The sequence below is a fragment of the Humulus lupulus genome, chromosome 8 (assembly GCF_963169125.1).
Source record: "Humulus lupulus chromosome 8, drHumLupu1.1, whole genome shotgun sequence".
NCBI classification, from domain to species: Eukaryota; Viridiplantae; Streptophyta; class Magnoliopsida; order Rosales; family Cannabaceae; genus Humulus; species Humulus lupulus.
Window position 1 is genome coordinate 22262010 of NC_084800.1, and position 24950 is coordinate 22286959.

A 24950-nucleotide genomic window follows, 5' to 3' on the forward strand; every position below is an offset into this window, starting at 1 on the left:
AATAGTTAGGTAAATATTTAAAATGAAAACGAACCAATGATAATCTTCAATCTAATTCTTGTTAAATTTTTAGATAAATTTTTTATTAAAATCTTAGTTGACTCTTTAATTGAATCATAACTAAATAATATTATGTATTTATGTTTGACAAATTTTATTTATTTTTAAGGTATTTTTTTACATTGTTAGATTTAATTTTTATTTTAAATAATTAATTAATGTTATCAATAAGTTGATTAGAATAAAGTCAAAAGTTATTTATGATATATTTTACAAAATTTGTTGTGAAAATTTTAAAATCATAAAAATATATAGTATTATTTAGTTAAAATTGAAGGTATAAAATAGTATAAATCCTAATATATATAAATATATATCTCTTTCCTTTCTCTACTCCTCCATCACTCTCTTTTTCTATGATCACGAAGTCCTTATCTAAAAAATATATATCGTTTAAAGTTTATTCTTAATAATAATAAATGGCACTTAATCTGCAAACTTACTTGTGCAGTTTGAAAAGCTAGGTTTATATATAATTATTATTACAGGACGAGACGATACTACGGACAAAAAAAAAAAGAAAAAACTGACAGACACACTTGATACAAACGAATCTTAAAAAGCCGTTCATAACTATTATTACAGCGACAATAAAAATAAAATGAAAAAGACACTCACGTAGGAAGGGGAGGAACATTATTACAATAAGGATCAGCTGTCTTTAATACGAAAATAGGTTTTGATAGGATATTCAGTTGCTTTGAATCGAAGCCAATCAAAATTATCAATTGGTTTGTATTTCAACGGATATTCGTCATCGATTAGCTCTCGAGGAACATGAATCACACCATCGATAAAAGCAAATAATCCAATCGAGTATCTTGCTTTGTTATTTTCATTCATAATAATTCGATGATCACAAGGGACCACTCTGTCATTACTCCATACCTACATCAAACAAATGTTCCATCAAGAAATAACTTATTATTATTATTATTATTATTATTATTATTATTAGGAATATTTATGGGTAAAGTACTAAATTTTTAATTTTTTTACATTTAAGTACTAATTTTTTTTTTTGCAATAAAAGTACCAAAATATTACTTTTTCTTGCATTTCAATAGCAACCTTTAAGTTTAACTTTTGATTAGTTAATAACTTTATGTCAGCTTAAAATTGTTCCAGATTTTAGTACTTTCACCACTAAAAGAACAAAATTTAAGTATTTTAGCCATAAATAAACAGAAATTTTAGATATTTTAAGCGCATTTAGCTTATTTATTTTTAGAAGAGAAAAATAAGTTTAAATTTTGATATTATTATTTATTTTGTACCACTAATTTATTTTCATTTTAAATATATTTTTCATTTTAAAAATATTTTTTAATTATTTTATATTTTAATTATGCTATGAAACTAAATGATTCTATAAAAAAAAATTGAAAAAAAATAAACAATATAATCATGTTTTGAATACTCAATTTAATAATTTATACTACAACCACTTTTGTTGGTTGTCACGTTTTGAGCGTAATCAAGTATTATTTATTTTTATTTTGGTTTTTCCATTTTTCAAATCCTATAGTAATTTAAAATTTAAAATATAAAAAACTATATGTTATTTGATTTTTTTAAAATATATATATTAGAAATCTATTTTAATTATAATAAAAAATAAATTTGTCTCAAAAATAAAATCTTAAAACTTACTTTTGTCTTCTAAGAAATAAATAAGAGAAATTTGCGGCTAAAGTTTCTAAACTTTGTTATTACTTACGGATAAATTCTATAACTTTGTTCATTTTGGTAGTGAACACTACTACAAAAATTGACTTTAATGACACTTTTTTAGGACACTCGCTTAGATGCGAGCCCTAAAAAAAACTCATATACTTTGTAGGACTCTTTATATCTTCCCAAAATTCTTATTATTAAGGCTTAGTGTCTTGATTAGGGGGCTGGGACCAAAACAACAATATATTTAGACTATTATGCTATTTTAATTGATTAATTAGATGATTATATGAATTACATGAGTTGTATTATTATATGACAAATTTTGCATGTTTAAGTCTATTAAATGTGCTTAAATAAAAAAAAAATTAAGAATATTCCATTAAATTTAACATTAAAAAAAATAAAAAACTGTTAAAATTATACACACTTATTATATAGAAGAGATTATATTCACACATACTTTTAATGTGTCTCTCTAATATCTCCTCAAAATGATGTCTATTTTTACTCACTAATCTTTAACAACTTGGCTACTCATTGAGTTGGATAACATGTTAGGATGTAGAATATGGTTTAATAAGTAGAATAAAGTGTATAGCATATGGTTTTATCTCAAAATCAATCCGAGATTAAGAGTTTTAAGTATGAAACGATACCGGTATGGGAGGATAATATATTCGCACTATATATTTAAATATATAGCCAATAAGGTACGTACCCCAATTACATCGCCCGCAATGATGAGAAAAGAAGTGGGTGAAGGTTTGACATCAATCCAGTAACCATCCTTGGATTTAACCTGAAGACCACCAAGTTGGTGTTGATGAACTATGGACATGAAGGTCCTGTCTGTGTGAGAATGCAATCCTATTTCACTCTTCTCATTCGATTCTTTTTCTCTGTATTTGAAGTATCGCAGAAGGAACGAGGTCAACCCTATGTTGGTCTCATGCTCACAACTGTCCAAACCATAGCTATCAAACACCATTCTTGTTACTATTTCATACAATTCCACCAACTCCTTCGACATGGCCTGAGATTTTTCGCTGAATATTTGGACATTTATTGATTAGTTTTTTAAAATCGACGCAGCTAAATAATTATTATAAAATTAAATAATTATAAGTAGTTTAATCAATTACCAAAAAGTATCATTTCCTTGAGGCCACATAAGGTTAGTGAATTTTTGGGAGCCTTCAAGAGTAGTTGGGTTATCAACCCCCAGAGATTCATAGAGAGGAAGAAAAGAATATTGGCCAAAATAGCCATAGTAAGGCTTATCACTGGTTACTTGCATTTTGGTTTCGATTGGAAGATTGAATAGATGTTTAGCTTGATCGAAAACCGAGTTGCGTAGCTCTAGAGGAATTTTGTCGTACACAACTTCAAAGCATCCGATTTCTTCGAATGCATTGCGCGCTTCTTTGCAGGCTATGGTCCATTCATCTGTGCCAGGCATCAAATTTTTAGTAAGATCAATTACAGGAATCTTATGCTCTGTTTCAGATCCCATAATTTCACGATATATTATATATATATTTTTAATTATTTGGGCTATATTCTAGTTTTGCAACGTACCGTGCTTATATAGTTATAGAGGTGGGTTTCTTATATGTTGATTGTGTGTTCTATTTTTTTTTGTTAAAGATATATAAGTTTATATATATAAATATATATATATATGACAATTCTTCTATAGGAGCTTCACTTTAAGCCTTACCGGTAAGGCTTTCTCGACCCGTGAATAGTTTTCGGCGCAATTTTTTTTTTATGATTGTGTATGTTGTAACTATTTAGAGCATCCTGCAAATTTTCAAAAAATTCCGAATAATTTACAGTACCGAAAACTAGGTTCAAACATGTTGCTTTCCACGCGCACAAAAAAAATTAGTCATGCATGCAACAACATATTTGAACTTAGTTCTCGATATTGTAAACTATTCAGAATTTTCTGAAAATTTGCAGATGCTCTAAATAGCAACAATATACACGGTCATAAAAAAAAGCTTACCAAAAACTATTCACGGGTCAAAAATACTGAGAACCCCACCTTAAAGTGTAGCTCCTATCAAAAAATCCCCCATTATATATTATATGAAGAACGTATTAACTTTCCGTACACATATCACATTATTAAATTATGACATCAGACTCACATACGTGTATTAGTGTAGTGCTACAGGTGCCTCTTAGCATTATTATAAATATGGGGCCATTCTTAAAAAATGACTCAACATTATATTTAATTTTGTAAAATTTCACATAAATATAATTTAAATCATAAATCATGTATTTACTTTTTGACACCTTCTCATCAACCCAAAAATAAAATAATATCTACAAATATTGTTTTGATGGCAACTTTTCAAAACCTAAATAACACTTATTATTTTTGTTAATTAGTGTAATGTTTAAATGAGAAAATAAAACTAATAACAACTATTTTTTTTAAGAATAATCATATATATATATATATCATATATTATTAGAATTAAACTAATCAAAAAGTAAAAATCATAATAATAACTCATAGTATAACAAAAAAGATTATAATTAGTTGAAAAAAACAAATAAAAATCAATTATTATCTATTATAAAAATAAAAATTTAAAGAATGTGTTATATATGTATAAGGAAGGCTTCTCAATGGTTACTACTCATAGATGGGTACTAACAATTATGATGATGTGGCAACATAGTGACTTGGTATTGCAAGTCACCAACAGGTAAATATTTTTTTTTTCTACATTAATTTCAAATTTAGTTAATTTTTTTTGCCATAATTAATATTATTTCTAACCAATGAGAGGCATTAGCTGTATTTAGAAATTGACATGCATTTGAAAAATAAAAAGTTTACAATATTATATTTTCATAATAAATACATGTTTTTCATGAGGTAACACTTCCAAAAATTTGAAAAAATCAAAATTTATTTTTAGAATTATTAATTAACAACTACAAATATGGACCATTGATCTTAATCCAATAGTTAATATTAAAGTAACCATCCATAGGTAGTAACCATTAAGAGTGCACTCATATGTATAAATATATAACAATCTATATTATATATACAATTGCTATAATTTTTAAATTTTTAGAAATAAAAATTTAAAAATTATCCCCACATAATGTTTCAAAACTATCAAATATTTAATCTGAAATTAGTAATCTACATCATAAAAACATAAAACATAATATACCCAAAATAAAATTCAATACAATATACATAATTTAAATAGAACATTTAAATATAAATAATTATTAATAAAAACAAATTACCTCCACGACGCCGCCAGCCGACGCCGCCACCCAAGCCCAACCCCTGCCGCCATCACCCAAGCCCAACCCCTGCCGCCATCACCCACCACCTGAGCCGTCGTACCTGTTGTCGTCGCCCACCACCCGACCCCCAGCCATCCTCGAGCTCAGTCGTCGTCAACCCCTACCCGAGCCCACACCATGCGTCGTTGACCAACACCCGACCCCCATGCGTCGTTGACCAATACCCGACCCCCAGCCCAGCCCTCCTTGCCCGAGCCCCCTGCATCGTCGACCCAGCCCAGCCTAGCCTAGCCTCGAGCCCCTCCCTGCGCCATCGACCGAGCCCCTTGACGTCGTCGATCCAAACCCAGCCCCCTTCTCCTCTTCTTTTTCTTTGTGTTTTTAAGATTTGAAAAATTAATAAACCCTAAACTATTTAATTTTAACTTAAAGCCCCAATTAATTAAGTGTGTAATGTTATGATATAAATATTCTTATAGTCATTTACTTATCAATAAGATGTGTTGGTGAAATGGTAAAGGCTTAACTTGACTAATAGGGTGAGGGATCGAAACTTGGTATCTCCTTATATATATATATATATATGAGACCTAAAAGAGACCTGGAGCTATTTTTAGGGTTCGCATTTAGGTGAGTGCCCTAAAAAAGTATCCTAAAAGGGTGTTTTTATAGTAGTGAATAGAACTGACTTGTACATGAAGATGTCTCTATTATCACCAAGATGTTTCTTGCAGAGAAAACATGCTTCCAAGAAATGGGGTTGAGGCTTTTCAAATCTGGCATCATAAAACCTTCCAGATCTGGGGGGTAAAACGAAGAAGATGAAGGCATGGAAAGGCTCCTTAAACTACTCTTCATTGAAGAGCAGAGGGGTCTAGTGTAAAATGGATGGTGATTACCCGAGAACCCGGCTCCCATATATGCAAGCGAAGCCAAACCATTATCTTCTTCGATGAAGCAAGGCCTTCTTGAGCTTGAAAAGGAGTCTATGTTGTTCTTACTTTCTCACTTTTCATGTATATTTCGTTATTATTATTGAAGAAAAGTATTGAGCTTCAATGGCGAATACAGAGAGAGTACAAGGGGAGAGACTTGGAGAGAGAGAGAGAGAGAGAGAGAGAGAGAGAGAGAATGATTTGATTATTAAAGAAGAGGAAGTGAGGAGTGGGGGGTTTTTAAAGGAAGTTGGTTGTAATAACCCAAATTTCCTAATATGGCTTAGGACCTTGATTAGGAGGCTAGGAGGGCCATAATTGATTTATTATGCTATTAAATGATTATGTGAATTGTATTATTATATGATGATAAATGCATGCATGTGGGTCCGCTTTTCATTTTAAGGGCATTTTAGTAATTTGGCCTGTTGAGGGCATATTTGTATATTTTCATGCATGTTGGTGAATTATGGATGAGGCCACATTATAATGTAGATTTGTTCGAGCTATTCGGCATGAGACGATCTTTGAATGCAAGTTAGCGGTTTGGTCATAATGGGGTTATTTACCGGGTTCGGGGTGAGTTTCGGGGTAATTTGATGATTAGTATATTAACAGGAATTAAAGGGTAATGGGATATGCATTATTATTTGAGAATATTGGAAATAACGGGAATTGGAGGACGTTAATTATGATTAGCGGGATAAGTGGGAAATGATATTTTTGCCCTTGGGGATGTTAAGAAAAGAAGCCAAACCATTAGGATATGTTTAAAATTAGAAAGTTGTAGAAACCTTAAGAAGCAAAACAAAGCACTCCTTTCTTTCCCCCACGATCATCTTTTTCTCCTTTTCCTTTGAAATTTTTGAAGCTCCAATTGAGGATTCAAGCTAGGGAATCAAGTCTTGAGGGTCAACCATGGAAGAGGGTTTAACCTTGAGCTTGAGGTAAGATTTCAGCCATGGAAACTCTGGTTTTGCTCTATTTTTCAATTGTTTTTCAGTTGGAATTTTGGATTGGAAAGTTGAGAATTCAATGAAGTTTTTGGGAAAGATTGATTGGGTTTTGATGCCTAGGACATGTAGAATGGGTTTTTGGGTTGATTTGTGAGTTTGGTTGAGGTTTGGAATCAGGTTTTGAAGGTTGGAATTTGGAGAACTCGAAGGGGAAAAACCAGGGCTAAAAGACCCTGGTTCTGGCGCTACAGCGCTATCAAGGGCATGGCATCTCTGGTAGTAGCACCATAGCACCTAGGGGGCACCGTTGTAGCGCTACTATGTTTTTCTAGGGTATTATTTTGGGCACTTTTGAGGGTTTTTGGCTCGGGGTTTCAATTCTTAAGGATCAGGATCGAATTTATTAACCGTGTTAGTAGGATTTGAGGTCTCGGGAGCGAGGTTTAGATCATGAACCTTTTATTATTGATTTTTATTGATGGAGTTCCATATTTGGTTATGATTAGGTGACGGCTAAGGGATCAAAGGATTGATCGTTCTCAAGGGTTGTTCTTAACGTATTTCACACTCGAACCAGAGGTAAGAAAACTGCACCCAGTATGTGATGCATGTGATGCATAAGATACATGTGATTAGGGCATGACATGAATATTGAATATGAGATTTATTAGAGCTTGAGTCTCTGTAAGTGTGCATGATCATAATTATGATAGTGTTTGTTAAGTAAGCATGCTGAATGCCCTACATTTAGATATTTGACATATGATATATGCCAGGTTGCATTGCTTACTTGTGTATGGCACTGACCCATGAGTCAGAAACTGGCACGAGTCGCATGGTATTGTCTTAAGAGTCAAGAACGACGTTAATGTGTTCAACACAAGTCAAAATGATTAGATCTAATCGACATAAGCATTGAATGAAGCATCATGAACATTAATGCTTGACCGACCTCAAGTTCGATGAAAATTAAAAGCGATTTTCTAGTTTAAAGGCTAGTTACTTAGAGCCAAGGCCAAAAGGCTCAGGTGACTGCAACATCACATGGCTAAGGGTGATGAGCTCGAGTTCGTGACTCATTCATAAGTCACTTATCTGATTAGGGTGTGGAGCCCAAAGTGTGACTCACTCATATGATTAAGGCAACAAGCCCCAGTATGATTACCAAAATCATAAAGTGTTATTCACTCATCTGATTAGGGTGCGAAGCCCAAAGTGTGACTCACTCATCTGATTAGGGCAACAAGCCCCAGTATGATTACCAAAATCATAAAGTGTTATTCACTCATCTGATTAGGGAGCAGAGCCCAAGTACGTGACTTAATTGTCACTTATTTGAGTCACTTTATTTAGATGGACACATTAGCCATATATTCTCATTATGACTTGAAAGTCATCTATGCAAAGGGCAGGGCCCATAAATCATCTATACAAAGGGCAGGGCCCACAACCATTATTTGGACTTATTTGCATGCATTAATAAGGCTATTATCGCTAGGCATGCCTATTATAATTTAGTAACATGTTATTACCTGTTCATGAGCACATTGAGTTTTCTTGCTGAGCTTCGGCTCACGGGTTCTATGTGGTGCAGGTAAAGGTAAAAGAAAGCTAGGCCATCCTTGAGTTGGAGAGCTTAGGTGACGATGTGTACATATGCGGCTGCTCGACCGCCACGACCGAGGGTTTAAAGAGGAACTAGGGATAAACCCTATTTTTCCGCTTATGTCGGGTGGTTGTAAATCTTTTATTATAATTAACCTTTAAAACTATATTTTTGGGATCCCAATGTATACAGTAAACATTTTAGTGAAACGTTGTATCTTAACCAAATTTTTTAATCCTAAACAATTAATCATACTTAGTTACAAGATTATGGACAAATGGCTCGATTAGCGAGTTTAGCACTGTTTAAAATGCACACCGTAATGGTCCCTGGGTAGTAGGGTGTTACAACTTGGTATCAGAGTGAGCCAAGGTTAAAAGTTCCTGTAGACAAGTTGGACATGTACACTTGTCACTAAAGACAACTTCACTCAGCGTATGGTAACTATTTATGTGGTTATGTGCTTAACTGCTTAAATAGAATGTAAATGCTTTACCTGCATATTGTACTAGGGAGCATGAGATGCTGATAGAGCCTGGCTCTTTACTATTAATATGATTATATGATTACATGCTCAGTGAATGTATATGAATGTGTTATTTCCATGCTGGAGTTGAAAGCATGAGGTGTATGTTGGAAGAACAGGGATTATGATTGATGAACAAATGATATGGGCATTTTTTTTTAGCATTGTAGTGGTTTGCGAATATAGTCTGGTATGATTATTCCCGTGGGGAAGGCTTTTGAATATGCTCATCATATTTAATGGGTCAAGTTATTGACTACATATTCAATCAGCTGGTATGTATCCAAGGCAGATAATGAGACCTGATGGTGGTTATACTGGGGCTAGGGATTATAGCCAGGGTTTGAGTTCTTCACCTGCCCCTCAAAATTTCCAGCAAGTGTTTACAGATATGCAATTAAGATTGCAGAGAAAAGAGGAAGAGATTAGGTGTTTGAAGCAATAGCAGAATCTGTTAGGGAACACCTCTTCCTTTGTTAAGCTAGGAGTGGCACCAGTTTTGGCTCAGCCTAGGGTTGAGAACAGGTGGGAATTTCTTTGTGGAAGATTCCAGGAGTATTACCCTCCAGTCTTTGAGGGAGGCCTAGATCCATTTAGAGCTGAGCAATGGATGGTTATGATCAGTTCCGTTCTCGATAGTATAGGGGTGGTAGGTCACGATAGGGTGATGTGTGCTACATTTGTATTGCAGGATGATGCCCGAACATGGTGGGAAGTAGTATTCCAAACACGAGATACAACTATGATGGACTGGAAATAATTTAGGCAAATGTTTAATGAAAGATATTACTGTGATGCAACCAAGACTGCTAAGATGAATGAGTTTTTGAACCTTGTTCAGGGAAATGCAACAGTAACCAAGTATGTTAACAGATTTGATGGGTTGGCCAAGTTTTCTTTTGATATGGTACCCACATATGTAGCTCGGAACGAAAGGTTTATTCTGGGATTCAATCCCAAAATAGCTCAGGGCATTAAAGTTGCCACAGTGCATGAAATCTCTACCTATGCTCAGGTGGTAGGGAAGGCTTTTGCTGTTGAGAGAACAAGGAATCAAATTGAGAAGGAGGGTGTTGGAGAACGTAGTACTCAATTAGTGACACCTTCGTTTATTGGAGCGAGCAAGAACAAGGATTGGAAAGTCTACCCAGAATGCACTCAGTGTAAGAGGTGTCATTTGGGAGAATGATGAGCAAGGGTATGTTTCTTTTGTGGGATAGTTGGGCACCGTAAGAAGAATTGCCCAAGGCGAAGGAAGAATGAGAAAAATAGCAAGGACAACTTGACTCTAGCTCGAGTGTTTGCTCCGATGCAGTCAGAGTCGGAGACTGAGAATGAGGCTGGTTTCTCAGGGGTGGTAGGTCAACTTTCTAGTTTTGATTCTTGTATTGTGTTGACTGGTTTTGGTGTCATGTTGTTCTTTGCTTGTTGCATCTTAAGAAGCATAGACTTGTAATACCGATTGCATGGTTATGTTGTGATGAGTTAAATTATGGTGGAAAGGACTCATCAGTTGTTTTGATAAAGTTGGTTATGACTGACTTCAGTATGATCCTGTTTATGGATTGGTTAGCCAAGTGTGGGGCAATGATAGATTGCAAGGAGATGAAAGTAACTCTTGGGTTTGAGAGTGGGAGACCCTTGTGGTAGTTGCCATTGTGCATGGATCTTGTATGTTTATGACATCTGTATTTAGAGCTAGAGGTCTATAGCAGAAGGGTGCATAGCACTCCTAGCTAGTGTGGTGGATACCACTTAGGTTGTGCCAGTTGGATCTGGACAGACTGGATTAGTTTGTAAGTTTTTGGATATGTTTCCAAGGGATTGCCAGGATTACGTTGTGCAAAGAGATAAATGGTGATTGGATTGGTCTCGAGGACAGAATCATGTCTAGGGCACTGTATTGGATGGCTTCAGCAGAATTGTAAGAACTAAATGCTTAGTTATTGAGTAAGATGATATTCTCCAAGGTGGATCTTTGATCTGGTTAGTATCAGCTAAAGATCAGGAAAATGGAAATGCAAAGGACTGCTTTTATATTAGATAAGGGCACTAAGAGTGCTGGGTTGTTTTGATGGATTAGATGAACAGAGTATTCAAGGATTATCTTAATTGGATTTGTGATCGTCTTGATCGGCGGTATTATGGTATACTCTCAGTTGGATATTTTCCAAGGTCAAGGAATGCCTTAAGGGCAGGAGTTTCCTTGGATGGGCAGGATATTATATGTGTTTTGGGAAAGAATTCTGAGACTTCTTACAGATCAGAACCAATTAGTAGGTATTATAACACCTCAGTGATAGGGAAGAAGGGATTGCCTATGCATTATGTTAGTTAAAGGATATGACCAGAACTAGAGTAGAGTTACTGGTGGGCCAAGTGGCCAACGTTATGTTTGATTTACTCTTTCAGAGAGGATCAAGGGAAAACAATTAAGTGACCCATAGATGGGAAGAATTGAGGGGAATGTCTTAGTTGGATTAGCTAAGGACTATGTAGTGTCAGATATGAGTTTATTGTGGCAAAAAGGGATCGAATTTGGGATCTGATGGACACTGGGATTAAACAAGGGATTCTGGATGAATCTCATACTACTCTTTTATTCTCTTCATCCAGGCATTTTGAAATATGTATTTGGGTCTGAAAGTTTTATATTGGTGGCTTGGGATGGAGAGGGACGTAATGGAATGCCTGGCGGAGTTCTTAACCTGTTAGCAGGTCAAATCAGAGTAATAGAAACCAGTAAGGTCATTATAGTCTTTGTGCATTCCATAGTGGAAATAAGGAAACATCGCAATAGGTTTCGCAGTGGAGCTGCACAGGTTAGTGGGTCAGCGTGATTTGGTTTGAGTCATTATGGACCAGTATTTAAAGTGAGCCCAATTCTATCAGTAAGGACGAGTAATACAATTGATCAGTATATAGACCTCTATGTGAGAGAGGTAGTACGCTTTCATAGAATTTGAGGTCTATCTTATCAGATGAGGACTCCGTTTTTACTTCCAAGTCTTGAGGAAGATTACAAAAGGCAATGAGTATATAGTTGAAGTTTAGTACTATTCATTATCCTCGAAATGATGGTAAATCAGAGAGAGTTATCTAATTATTGGAAGGGCATCTTATGAGATGGGTGAGATGTTATATCTGGATCCTGAGGTAGTTTAGAGAATCATTGAGGATATTAAAGAAAAAAAGGGGTTAGAGCTTGGATGTTCACTTCTCAGAGTAAATGGAAAAGTTATGTTGATTTGAAATACATGAACACGGAGTTCCAAGTGGATGATTGTATCTTCTTTAGAGTATCACCATGGAAAAGGGTGAGGAGATAAGGGCAAGTTAAGCCCTAGATTAGTAAGACCGTTTGAATCCTGGATAGGACCGGTCAGTTTGCCTTTGGATTGGCCTTATCTTTGGCACTTTTCAGTAGTATACAGTGTATTTTGTATTTTCATGTTGAGGAAACATGTGCTAGATGAGACTCATGTGTTGAGTTATGAGAATCTGGAGATTAAGGCTAAGTTATCCTATGAGGAATAGTCATTTCAAATTTTAACAGAAAGAACAAGGTTCTGAGAAGCAAAGCTATACTTTTAGTTTAGGTATGATACATAACAGTGAGGTCGAGGGAGCGACCTTGGAATTGGAATCAGATATGCGGAATTATATTCCGGGCAGTTCAGATAAATTTCGAGGATGAAATTTCTATTAGGAGGGGATAGTTGTAATGACCCAAATTTCCTAATAAGACTTAGGACCTTGATTAGGAGGCCGAGAGGGCCATAATTGATTTATTATGCCATTAAATGATTATATGCAAGGTTATGTGAATTATATTATTATATGATGATAAATGCATGCATGTGAGTCCACTTTTTATTTTAAGGGAATTTTAGTAATTTGGCCTGTTGAGGGCATATTTGTATATTTTCATGCATGTTGGTGAATTATGGATGAGGCCACGTTATAATGTAGATTTGTTTGAGCTATTCGGCAAGAGATGATCTTTGAATGCAAGTTAGCGGTTTGGTCATAACGGGGTTATTTACCGGGCTTGGGGTCAGTCTCGGGGTAATTTGATAGTCAGTGTATTACTGGGAATTAAACGATAATGTGATATGGATTATTATTATTTGAAAATATTGGAATAACGGGAATTGGAGGATGTTAATTATGATTAACGGGATAAGTGGGAAATGACATTTTTGCCCTTGGGGGTTGTTAAGAAAAGAAGATAGCCTAGGGGAATTTAGGTCATTTGACCTTAGGATATGTTTAAAATCAGAAAGTTGTAGAAACCTTAAGAAGAAAAACAAAGCACTCCTTTCTTTCCCCCATGATCATCTTTTTCTCCTTTTCCTTTGAAATTTTTGAAGCTACATTTGAGGATTCAAGCTAGGGAATCAAGCCTTGAGGGTCTAGAATTGTGTTAAGCCATTGAAGAGGGTTTAACCTTGAGCTTCAGGTAAGATTTCAGCCATGGAAACTCTGGTTTTGCTATGCTTTTCAATTGTTTTTTAGTTGGAATTTTGGATTGGATAGTTGAGAATTCAATGCAGTTTTTGGGAAAGATTGATTGGGTTTTAATGCCTAGGACTTGTAGAATGGGTTTTTGGGTTCATTTGTGAGTTTGGTTGAGGTTTGGAATCAAGTTTTGAAGGTTGGAATTTGGAGAACTCGAAGGGGAAAAACTAGGACTGAAATACCCTGGTTTTGGCGCTACAGCGCTGTCCAAGGCATGGCAACTCTGGTTGTAGCACCATAGCGCCTGGGGGGCAGCGCTGTAGCGCTACCCTATTTTTCTAGGGTATTATTTTGGGCAGTTTTGAGGGTTTTTGGCTCGGGGTTTAAATTCTTAAGGCTCAAGATCGAATTTATTAACTGTGTTAGTAGGATTCGAGGTCCCGGGAGCAAGGTTTAGATCATGAACCTTTTCACTACAAGAAATCTGATCTTTACCTACCAATATTTTACCTACCAATATATATTGGTAGGGAAAGTAATGTTTTGCCTACCAATATTTATTGGTAGATAATATTAGTAGGTAAATGCTAGTCCATTATATTATATTTCGGAACATAGCTTTACCTACCAATAATATCAGTAGGTAATGATATTTACCTACGTATATTATGGAGGGAAATTTTTTAACCATTCCCGCTCAATTTTCCCCCCATTTTTTATTTTCATTATATTATTTTATTATTATAAATGCTTATTTGGAAGCTTATGTGGAGTAAATAATATGATGTGTACACATTGTATAACATGTGGCATGCCACGTGTGTACATAGTTGGAAAAAATATAAATAAAATATATTTATAATAAATTTGTATTTAAAATTAAAATAAAAACTAAAAATTCTACCTACCCACGTTTTTTTCTTTTCCCCTAAACCCTATCTCTCTATCTTTCTCACTTCTCAACCGCAACACTCACTCGCTCAACTCCCTCTCCCTCACGCTCGGCGAACAACACGAACGACTTCAGAGTTTGTTGAAACCTCTCTCCCTATGACCCTGCCACCTGACGCGCTGGAGATCGCCGCAGGAGGAGCTCGGAAGTTGCACCGCAGTTGTGGGTTTCAAAGCTTTTTCGGACCTCCACTGTCGTCCAAACTAGATTCCAAGGGAATGGTTGTGCTCCGGACACCGAGAGGATGAAAAGCCACCAAAGAATCTGGGTAATTATGAAAGCTCTTAAATCTGAAGACGTCAAATCGCAAGGTTTTCTTTCTATCTCGTTTCATTTTCAGAGCTTTTAGTTATTCAAGCATTATTTTGGATGAGGTGATTTGGCATAATGCAATTACAGTGTAGTGGTTTTGAGTTAAATAAGTGAAATGTTGCTATGCTTGCTTTTTCATGGGCTCCTTCTCTAACCTCTGTTTGCATCATTGCTTGTATTTATAGTACTTTTTTTTTTCTTACAGATGATTTCATTTAGTTTCAAATCTCAGATGATAAAATTTGTCTACCACCTGCTAAATTTATAAATAATTTTGTAACTATGCAGACCTTGTCTTTCAATCGTAGGCTCATTATATTAAATCTAGACGATGTAATACCGCCTGAGATGTTCTTTCTTTAGAGTCCTCATACAAATGGGCTTTAAGTGGTACTCCTCTTCAGAACTGTGTTGGAGAACTTTACTCTTTGGTAAGTTTACTCTATGTTTACAAATGTTGGTTAAGTTTAGTGGCCTTCCTTTTTTCTCACTTATATTAGTTATTATGAACAGCTACGCTTTCTACAAATTGTTCCATATTCCTATTACTTCTGTAAGGACTGTGATTGCAGAGCTTTTGATCATAGGTATGATTTAAGAGGATATAGTCATTTACGTTGTGCATGCCTTTAAAGATGAACAAAATTTCAATAACTTGGTATCATATTTCACGATTTTATATATGTGTGTGTTTTCTCTACTCCAATTCTTTTCTGCAGTTCCTCATCACAATGTCCAAATTTCCCTCATAAATCTGTTAGACATTTTTGTTGGTGGACTAAAGTGAGTATCCAATTTATATTCTTCTATTATCTCACAGTTGTTTTTGTGGCAAGGTGTTCTTATGTGCTAATGTGAGATCTTACTCTTGCAAGTTTATTACTACACCTATAAAAACATATGCGAATCAAGACCCTGGGAAAAGGGCGATGATGTTGCTAAAACACAAATTTTTAAAGAAGGTAGTGCTGAGAAGAACTAAAAGAGGGAGGGCTGCTGATCTTGGTCTTCCTCCACGAATTGTAAGTTCTAGATTTATGGCTTCTGTTGCCTGTTGCACTTGATGATGTGTTAAATTTTCTTAATGTTCTAATGCTTATCTTGATTCTACCACAGGTATCATTGAGGAGGGACGTACTGGATATCAGGGAGCGGGATTATTACGAGTCATTGTATAATGAGAGTCAGGCACAGTTTAACACGTATATGATCTATCCCTTCTTTGTTTTCTTTTAATGCGCTAAATATAAGTGTTTTCTTTAATTCTCTGTAATAGAATTTGCTAGAGATTGGAACTTGCAACTTGTTCTGTAAAATTCATTTCTTGTGGTTGCTTCTCAGTAATACTAAAATATAGTGCACGAATCTTTTTATGGTTATTTAATATGTTTTATTGCTTCCAGATATGTTGAAGCAGGAACAATTATGCATAACTATGGTCACATTTTTTGACCTTCTCACACGTTTGCGTCAGGTGAGCAGTTAAAATAATGATTCTATCAGTAAAAGATCCGGTTGCCTTGTTTCAAACTTCACATTTTTTAAGTATGATTTTGTATCGTATGTGCAAAGCAAAAAGAACTCTTATATCATTTTAGGTTGAAAGAATTCAAAGAACTAAACCTTCTTCTTTGGAGTAGAAATGGACGAGGCAAAAACATATATAGATGGCATAGCCTCTCACAGAGATATTTTCTGTCTGGATAAAGGATAATTTAGATTAATTCAAAGATAATTTCTATGGGTATCCCCATGGATTGAGATAAAGATTGGGGTACATATGGATCTCGATTCACTTTTACGGTTAATTTTACCTGAACTCTCTGTTTTTTGGTTTGAAATGTTAAAGTGCTTTGGCAACCAAGGAATGGTTGTAACAGATTATTTTCTGAAAATAAATTAAATGTTTATTTGTTGATTTCTTTCATAAGTCCTGGAGTAGTGTATATTTTTCTTTTAAATGTTTGCTTTTTAGTTTTACTGAGTTTTGCTTGGATTTTCCTCTCTTTTCAGGTTATCTCTTGTGAACATGCTTTTTGCAAAGCTTGTTTGATTGATTATGCTGCTTCCTTGGGACAAGTCTCATGCCCTTCTTGCTCGACACTGCTTACTGTTGATTTGACAGCAATTGCAGATAATGGGAATCAGACCAGTAAAACTACAATAAAGGGCTTCAGGGCATCAAGTATTCTAAATAGAGTTCAACTTGACAATTTTCAAACAAGCACAAAAGTTGAGGCTTTGGTATGTATAATTTTAATAAATCATGTATTGTCTTTGAATTCTTTAGTTCATGTGACCATGTTCTATGTATACCTAATAGGCATGCTGCTACGTGATTTGACAAGTATTCATGTATATAGTCTCTTTTAAAAATACTTGCAATAGTTTTTGTCATCCTGTTAATTTAGTTATGATGCTGCCCAAAATATTTGTATGGGAAGGGAAGGGGATCAAATTCCCATTGTATAAAAAAGAAGAAAAAGAAAAAAAAGTAAAAGATTAAAATATTTGGTTTCTTTTTTAAAAAAAAAAAACTTGTCACATTTGATACTGACAATGAAATTAGATGTATATATTTATTTAAATGAATATAGAGAGGAACACAGATAGTTTCCAATTATCGACTTTAGCCGTTTGGCTGGTGTTAATTGCATTTCATTACTTGTAATCGCTTTAGGATTTTAATTGTTTTCAGATAACGTGGTTTTATCATCATTTATTTTTGGAATATGTTTAGGGACAAAGTTGGTGACATGATTACAGTGGCAAAATTGTTAGCGTACACCATCTTGTGTAAAAAATTTAGTGAGAAATCTTTTTGCTGATAACAGGCATTACGTGTACTAGTCTGTTTTTTATTCATTTGATGTTGCTGGAGAACTATGACTAGAAGGCCTTTATCTGCTTCTGTTATCTCTTGTATGCATGTTGTTCTTGTAATATTTACCTGTTACTAAGTTAAGTATGTTGATCCAAAGGGAAGAAATCATATTCATGATTGAGAAGGATGGTTCTGCAAAAGGAATAGTTTTCAGCCTGTTCACATTAAATTAGGGATATTTATTTTGCTGAAATTAATTATAAAGTCCTTCTCACTGGCACCAATTCAAACCCCACCTCTGGCCATTGTCGGTGTCCACCTCCCAAAGTCATCATCGACATTCACAACAAGTTCAGTCAGAGAAAAGGAGGCTCTCATGCAATGATCCCAAAGTGAAGAATATGAAGAATGTCAAGAAAAATGACATTATTGAGTTTTCAATGACCTAAAAATAATGTATAGATATTTTTTTTTTATGAAATGTGCTTCTTAATAAGCAATGAATATTGTATAATATATGTTTGCTTATTTTTTTATTAAAGTTAAATAATTTATTTGATTAATAATGTTAAGTATTTTTCAAATTAATTACTTTCATTTATTATTTATATTAAATAAAATTTATATATAATTAAAATTACCTACATAGAAATATTATATTTACTCACAAATAAATAAGTGTAGGTAAAAACAAGTATCCTACAACATGTCACGTGGACCAATCATTTAGTGCCACATAACCGATAAAAAGGGGATAAGTAACACAATCATTCGAATTTCTTGTAGCACGTGGACAAATTATTGTCTAACACGTGGAGCAACCACAAGATGCCAAGTGGCGGTTTTGATGTATGCCACGTATGATGCCACGTCATCAGACACATAAACTATGGACACCATGTCAGCAGACATGTAGGATGCCACATCATCAAACACGTCATCTGCTGACTCATCAATTGATTTATAACTTAGTGGGGTCCACTGATTCTTTTACCTACCATTATTAATAAGTGTAGGTAAAGACTCTTTCCCCACTAACCTTTACCTACCAATCTCTACCAATTCAATATTGGTAGGTACACCATATTACCCACCATTAGACTAGTTTTACCTACACTTACAATTGGTAGGTAAAGACCTCATTTTCTTGTAGTGTTTATTATTGATTTTTATTGATGGAGTTCCATATTTGGTTATGACTAGGTGACCGCTGAGGGATAAAAGGATTGATCATTCTCAAGGGTCGTTCTTAACGTGTTTCACGCTCGAACCAGAGGTAAAAAAACTGCACCCAGTATGTGATGCATAAGATACATGTGATTAGGGCATGACATGAATATTGAATATGAGATTAATCAGAGCTTGAGTCTATGTAAGTGTGGATGATCATAATTATGCTAGTGATTGTTAAGTAAGCATGTTGAATGCCCTACATTTGAATATTTGACATATGATATATGCCTGGTTGCATTGCTTACTTGTGTATGGCACTGACCCATGGGTCAGAAATTGGCAAGAGTCCTATGGTATTGGATTAAGAGTCAAGAATGGCATTAATGTGTTCAACACAAGCCGAAATGATTAGATCTAATCGACATAAGCATTGAATGAATAATCATGAACATTAATGCTTGACTGACCTCAAGTTCAATGAAAGTTAAAATTGTTTGTCTAATCTAAAATCTAGTTACTTAGAGCCAGGGCCAAAAGGCTCAGGTGACTACAACGTCACATGGCTAAGGGTGATGAGCCCAATTTTGTGACTCACTCATCAGTCACCTATTTGATTAGGGTGCAGAGCCCAAAGTGTGACTCACTCATCTGATTAGGGCTACAAGCCCCAGTATGATTACCAAAGTGTTATTCACTCATCTGATTAGGGGAACAAGCCCTAGTATGATTACCAAAATCATAAAGTGTTATTCACTCATCTGATTAGGGTCCAGAGCCCAAGTACGTGACTTAATTGTCACTTATTTGAGTCACTTAGTTTATATGGACACATTAGCCATCTATTCTCATTATGACTTGAAAGCCGTCTATGCAAAGGGCAGGGTCCATAAATCATCTATACAAACGACAGGGCCCACAATTATTATTTGGACTTATTTGCATGCATGAATAGGGCTATTATTGCTAGGCATGCTTATTATGATTTAGTAACATGTTATTACCTGTTCATGAGCATATTGAGTTTTCTTGCTGAGCTTCGACTCACGGGTGCTATGTGGTGCAGGTAAAGGTAAAATAAAGCCGGACCATCCTTGAGTTGGAGAGCTTAGGTGACAATGTGTACATGTGCGGCTGCTCGACCGCCACGGCCGAGGGTTTAAAGAGGAACTAGGGATAAACCCTATTTTGCTACTTAGGTCTGCTGGTTGTAAATCTTTTATTGTAATTAAACTTTTAAACTATATTTTTGGGATCTCAATGTATACAGTAAACATTTTAGTGAAACGTTGCATCTTAACCAAAAAATTTAATCCTAAACTGTTAATCATACTTATTTACACGATTATAGCCAAATGACTCGATTAGCGAGTTTAGCACTGTTTAAAATGCACACCTAACGGTCCCTGGGTAGTAGGGCGTTACATTGGTGAAGACTAATAGAGCAATAGAAAATGTCGAAAAAGCGCTCTCTCTCTCTCTCTCTAAACAACAACACGTCTTCGTCTTCAGGTGAGCTCACTTGTTGGATCAAATTGAGAAGCTTCAGGGTTACCGTGTTCCTCTTGCATATATAGCTTGCCATGAATTGAGAAGCCCAAGTCTCAAGGCAACACCTTGCTCAGGTTGCATATAACACCTTGTTCGATGATTCCCTGAAGAGAAAGACGAAGGAGAAGCTCACCTGGATTCAACATTAGAGATTTTTTACTTTTAACTTTTTACCTTTCAATTATATATTTCCTTTTTATTTAAAATATTTTTATATATTTGAAAAAAGAAAATTCCATTAAAGGAATTAAAAAACAAGAAAAAAAAACAAGGGCATTTTAGTCATATTGAAAAATTATTTGACTAAAATCGGGCTCAGGGTATCATATTGATTCATTTTACAAAATATATGGTCTATTTTGTCAATTAACAAAACATATGGGCCAATCAAGTATTCAGGCAAAATATAGAGACCAAAATTTATAATTTCAAACTATATTGACGTACGTCATACCACATAATGCGGCGTACTTCCCCGATTTTCAATTATTGTTTTTTTTCTTTTCTTTTGTATTCTATAATTTCACAGAAAATTTAAATTTCAATAATATAAAGTTTAAACTTGAAAAAATAAAACTACAAATGAACCAAAATGTTCTTATTTGCATAATGTGATTCGAGTTAGTGCGCTACAGGGGTTTTGTCAATGATTTGTGAGCACCTTATAGCTAGTTTTTTTTTTTTTTTCTAAATATATTAATTTTTATTGTAGTGATAATGCAATAAGTTTGAAAGTTGGAGCAAGAATCCATAGAACAACTAATATCATAGCTTTTTATAATATATCAGGTACACTATATATTATTAATTCTGTCAATTTTCCAATTTGTTGGACCACAATTTATTTATATAATCTTTGGTACTGTTTTGTATTTTGCTTATAAAAACTATTCAGACCAATTAAAACGTTGAATTCCAAATTATCATTAATTTGTCACGCGTGACTACGGATTTTTTGGAATTAGTGTACGTAGAAATTTGCAAATTAATAAATGTATCATTTATAATTTGTAGCTAAAAAACGGTAAATCTAAAAAATAATATAAAGGAAAGAAAACAGCGCAAAAATAATTTTTAAAAATTTTCGATAGTACAATATATGTTGTTTTTCATTCAAATTAACTATATATATATACATATGTCTTTTCTTTGTGTGTTAATCTTTCGAATAACGGACCACTATTTATTTAGTTATAAGTAGTTATTTTACATAGAGATCACGATGACCTCAAATTTAAACTACGTAACCAAGTGTTAAGGACAGCACTTTTATGTATTAGTAATTATTATTTACAATTCGTGGCTAACTGTTATGTTTGCATTCTAGAAGTACTTACATCACTAAACTTAAATTATAATTTTTGTGTTCTATGATTGTACTGTGATGGGGCCACATATATTGACAGGTTGCAGAGAAGTACTATAATTATTTTTGGTCTCATTCAAGTACTATAATTATTTCTTAAAAAAAATAGCATTAGATTTGGAAGATTTTGCTCCATTTCTTTAACGTGTTATCGTACACATATCACATCAATTTGCATCTACTATAATATTTACTTACTAGACGAATCGCGTGGATAATTAATTTAATTTAATAATTGGGCATAAAACTAGTGATTAATATAGTTTGACTTAATTTAATTAAAACTAATAATTGTACTGTCCAAACGGTGAAATGTTGTCCCGTATGATGAGCTAGCATTATAAATATTGTTAATTAGTTCACCACTATATAAGTAAAACGCAATTTATAGTATTTCAATCTATAGAGAAAAAAAACATATTTTAAAAATAAGAAATATTAAGATTGTTAATAACTGAGATTATGGGTTCTCTCGTAGAGCGTAAGATCCCCGTCGTGTATTTCGACAAGGAAACCCTAAAGCCAGGAACAGACTCATGGGATTTGGCGTGCAAACAAGTCCGCAGCGCTTTTGAAGAGCACGGTTGTTTCGAAGCTGTTTTTGACAAAATTCCCGTCCAACTTCACAACTCAGTTTTTGCTGCCACTAAAGATTTGTTCGACCTTCCAACTGAAACTCTTTTGAGGAAAACCAGTGACAGGCCTGGCTTACCCTACACTCCCAACTGGGTCCACAACCCTCTCTTTGGGTCTTTGGGCATTGACTATCCCTCAACCCCTCAAGGAGTTGAAAAATTTACTAACGTTATGTGGCCCCAAGGAAATGAGGCTTTCCGGTACAAATTTTATTAATATATCTACGTAACTCATTTTTGGTATTTAACAAACTTATTATAATAATCTGACTTTATTATGAATTGTACACGTTATTGTGTTTTATTATTAGTGAAAGTGTTCTCTCGTTCTCGAAGCTGATCATGGAATTGTACGAAACGGCAACCAGAATGATCTTTGAAAGCTACGGAGTGGAGAGGTTGCACGACACTGTAATGAAGTCAACATTTCCTCGTATAAAATTTGCCAAGTATAGAAATCCAAAGGAGAACGAAGCCAGTTTGGGGTTAAAAACTCATACGGATAAGACCTTCATAACTATAGTGCACCAGCATGAAGTTGAAGGTTTGGAAATCTTGTCCAAGGATGGTGAGTGGCTTGTTGATGCGAAACCCTCTCCTACTTCTTTTGTGGTCTTCGCAGGCGACATTTTCAGGGTACGTACAATAAATATTAATAACAAAGCATTTTTCATTTCATTATATATTTTTGATATATAAACGACAATTTTTCTTCCTCACTTAATTAATATATATACTTATGTTTAGGCTTGGAGTAATGATAGGGTAATTCCTTGTGACCATCGAGTGATTATGAAAAAAGGCAAAGACAGATATGCAATTTCACTGTTCACATACATAGAAGGAACTATGGATATTCCTGAAGAGATGGTGGATAATGACAAATATCCTTTGCAGTATAAGCCTATCAATCATCTGAGCTTTATGAAGCGTTTTTTTGTAGACGAAGAACCAGAACTGCAATACGCTCCATGCCCTATTAAATTCTTTTGTGGTGTTTGAGATGGTGGATATACAATGACAGATCTTGCTCTCTATGTCTTGATGATTTGTATGAGGCCATTATGTAATTTGTCTTAATTAATGTGTTCTATAAATATGTAATGTTTAATAATTATAATAATCCAATGGTGGTCATGTATGTGTAACTATCATGATTGTAGTTTTGTGCTTGATTTCTTGTGTGTGTGAAAAATATGAATCTCTATAGCCCCTGATTGCTGGTTTGAATAATAATAATAAATACTCTTGCTTCTCTTGGGAAGAAAATATTGTAAATATTTGTCTCTTTTACTTTTCTCAATAAATTTATAACACTTAATATTTTCAAAATGTTATAATTTTATACATACTTTTGTAACAGTTTAGCTACCTAAAGTTACTAAAATCTAACATTTAAATACCTAATTTTGTTTAAAGATAAAATACCCAAAGTTTCTAAAATTTAGCATTTAAATACCCAAACATTTAAAAAATCTTATAGCTAAAAAGCTTTTAAAATAGAAAAAAATGATTAAATGAAATTATTTTTAACAGTTTGGATATTTAAATACTATATTTTAACAACTATTTGGGCATTTTTCCCGTAAAAAAAATTGAGTATAAACGTGCAATATTATTTTAGAAACATTAAGTCTATTTTCTTCATTTTTTTAGGTTGAATGAAGGCTTTTCTGTGTGTATGTATAACTTTGTGTTGTCCTTTCTATATTAGGGGTCATTACAATAGGAACCTTATTTTGTACCCATCGATAGGAACTTTTTTTTTTTGGCACATTAACAAATTGTAATCCCAATTTTTTTTATATGGAAGTGTGCATTGTTATTGGGAACAACCCACAACACTACAAAAAAATGTAGTATTATCGGCGGATAATTCTGTCGGTAATAATAGGTGTATCCGCCGGTAATAATCGGTCGGTAATTACGGAATTACCGGTTGACTGACACACCCGCTGATATTATATTAATACCGGTGGATTAATAGAGGCGGGACTCCGCCGGTATAAAATAACACAGTCAACCTCGTTTGACTCATTTAATAGCAGCCGGTTTCGCCTCTATTAATTCGCCAGTAATAAATTACTAATATTAAAATATAATAATTGTTTTTATTTTATTTCATAATAAATATACATATAATACTTAATTAAAGATGATAATATTTAACATAAATTAAAATTAATAACACAATTAATATTCATCAAACAAAAATAGCATTATAATTAATCATAAAATTAACATAATAAAAATATCAATTGTCTCATTTTAATTACATATGAACTAATTATAAAATAAACATAATAAAATTTCAATTGTCTTCATATAATTAAAAAAACGTAATCTAATAATTATTGTTTTGATCGGGCCAACCAGGTGTAAAATATTCATTAAGGTCAATATCTTGATCACCAATATTAGGGCGCGGCAATGGTGGTGAAGCAAACTGTGGTGCTGGTGGTAGAGGGTAATATGTTTGTGGAGACTGCTGTTGTGAAGATGATCCAAATTGTCGAGTATGTGGTTGCGCCGAGGGAGACTGATGCAATAAACTCTCAAATTGACCATACCTTTGCTGCTGCGACGAACTCACAAATTGACCATATATCTGTTGTGGTTGCTGCTGCT

At 34.1% G+C, this 24950-nt stretch overlaps 2 protein-coding genes and 1 long non-coding RNA gene across 3 annotated transcripts; 2 read left to right on the plus strand and 1 right to left on the minus strand.

Moving 5' to 3' along the window:
- Positions 1-486: 486 nt before the first annotated feature.
- On the minus strand, positions 487-3264 carry LOC133793567 (probable 2-oxoglutarate-dependent dioxygenase AOP1). Its single transcript, XM_062230888.1, has 3 exons — positions 2883-3264; positions 2459-2786; positions 487-948 (listed from the first exon to the last, which is right to left on the minus strand). The coding sequence occupies exons 1-3, from the start codon at positions 3251-3253 to the stop codon at positions 712-714; spliced, it is 936 nt and encodes a 311-aa protein (XP_062086872.1). The 5' UTR covers positions 3254-3264; the 3' UTR covers positions 487-711.
- Positions 3265-15715: 12451 nt separating this feature from the next.
- LOC133793568 (uncharacterized) lies at positions 15716-16257 on the plus strand. The gene is made up of 3 exons (XR_009874880.1): positions 15716-15798; positions 15893-15978; positions 16180-16257. It is a non-coding gene; the product is annotated as an uncharacterized LOC133793568 (long non-coding RNA).
- A 5832-nt stretch (positions 16258-22089) lies between these two features.
- LOC133793569 (probable 2-oxoglutarate-dependent dioxygenase AOP1) lies at positions 22090-23600 on the plus strand. The gene is made up of 3 exons (XM_062230889.1): positions 22090-22523; positions 22634-22958; positions 23070-23600. Exons 1-3 carry the CDS (start codon positions 22150-22152, stop codon positions 23322-23324), a joined length of 954 nt encoding a protein of 317 aa, XP_062086873.1. The 5' UTR covers positions 22090-22149; the 3' UTR covers positions 23325-23600.
- The last annotated feature ends 1350 nt before the right edge of the window (positions 23601-24950 follow it).

Coding starts and splice junctions, on each gene's coding strand:
- LOC133793567 (XM_062230888.1), bottom strand. CDS start 3,253: ATGGGATCTGAAACAGAGCATAAGATTCCTGTAATTGATCTTACTAAA. Junction 2,787..2,882: donor CAAGGAAATGATACTTTTTG/GTAATTGATTAA, acceptor CCAAATATTCAG/CGAAAAATCTCAGGCCATGT. Junction 949..2,458: donor TTGCGGGCGATGTAATTGGG/GTACGTACCTTA, acceptor TGTTTGATGTAG/GTATGGAGTAATGACAGAGT.
- LOC133793569 (XM_062230889.1), top strand. CDS start 22,150: ATGGGTTCTCTCGTAGAGCGTAAGATCCCCGTCGTGTATTTCGACAAG. Junction 22,524..22,633: donor CAAGGAAATGAGGCTTTCCG/GTACAAATTTTA, acceptor TTTTATTATTAG/TGAAAGTGTTCTCTCGTTCT. Junction 22,959..23,069: donor TCGCAGGCGACATTTTCAGG/GTACGTACAATA, acceptor ACTTATGTTTAG/GCTTGGAGTAATGATAGGGT.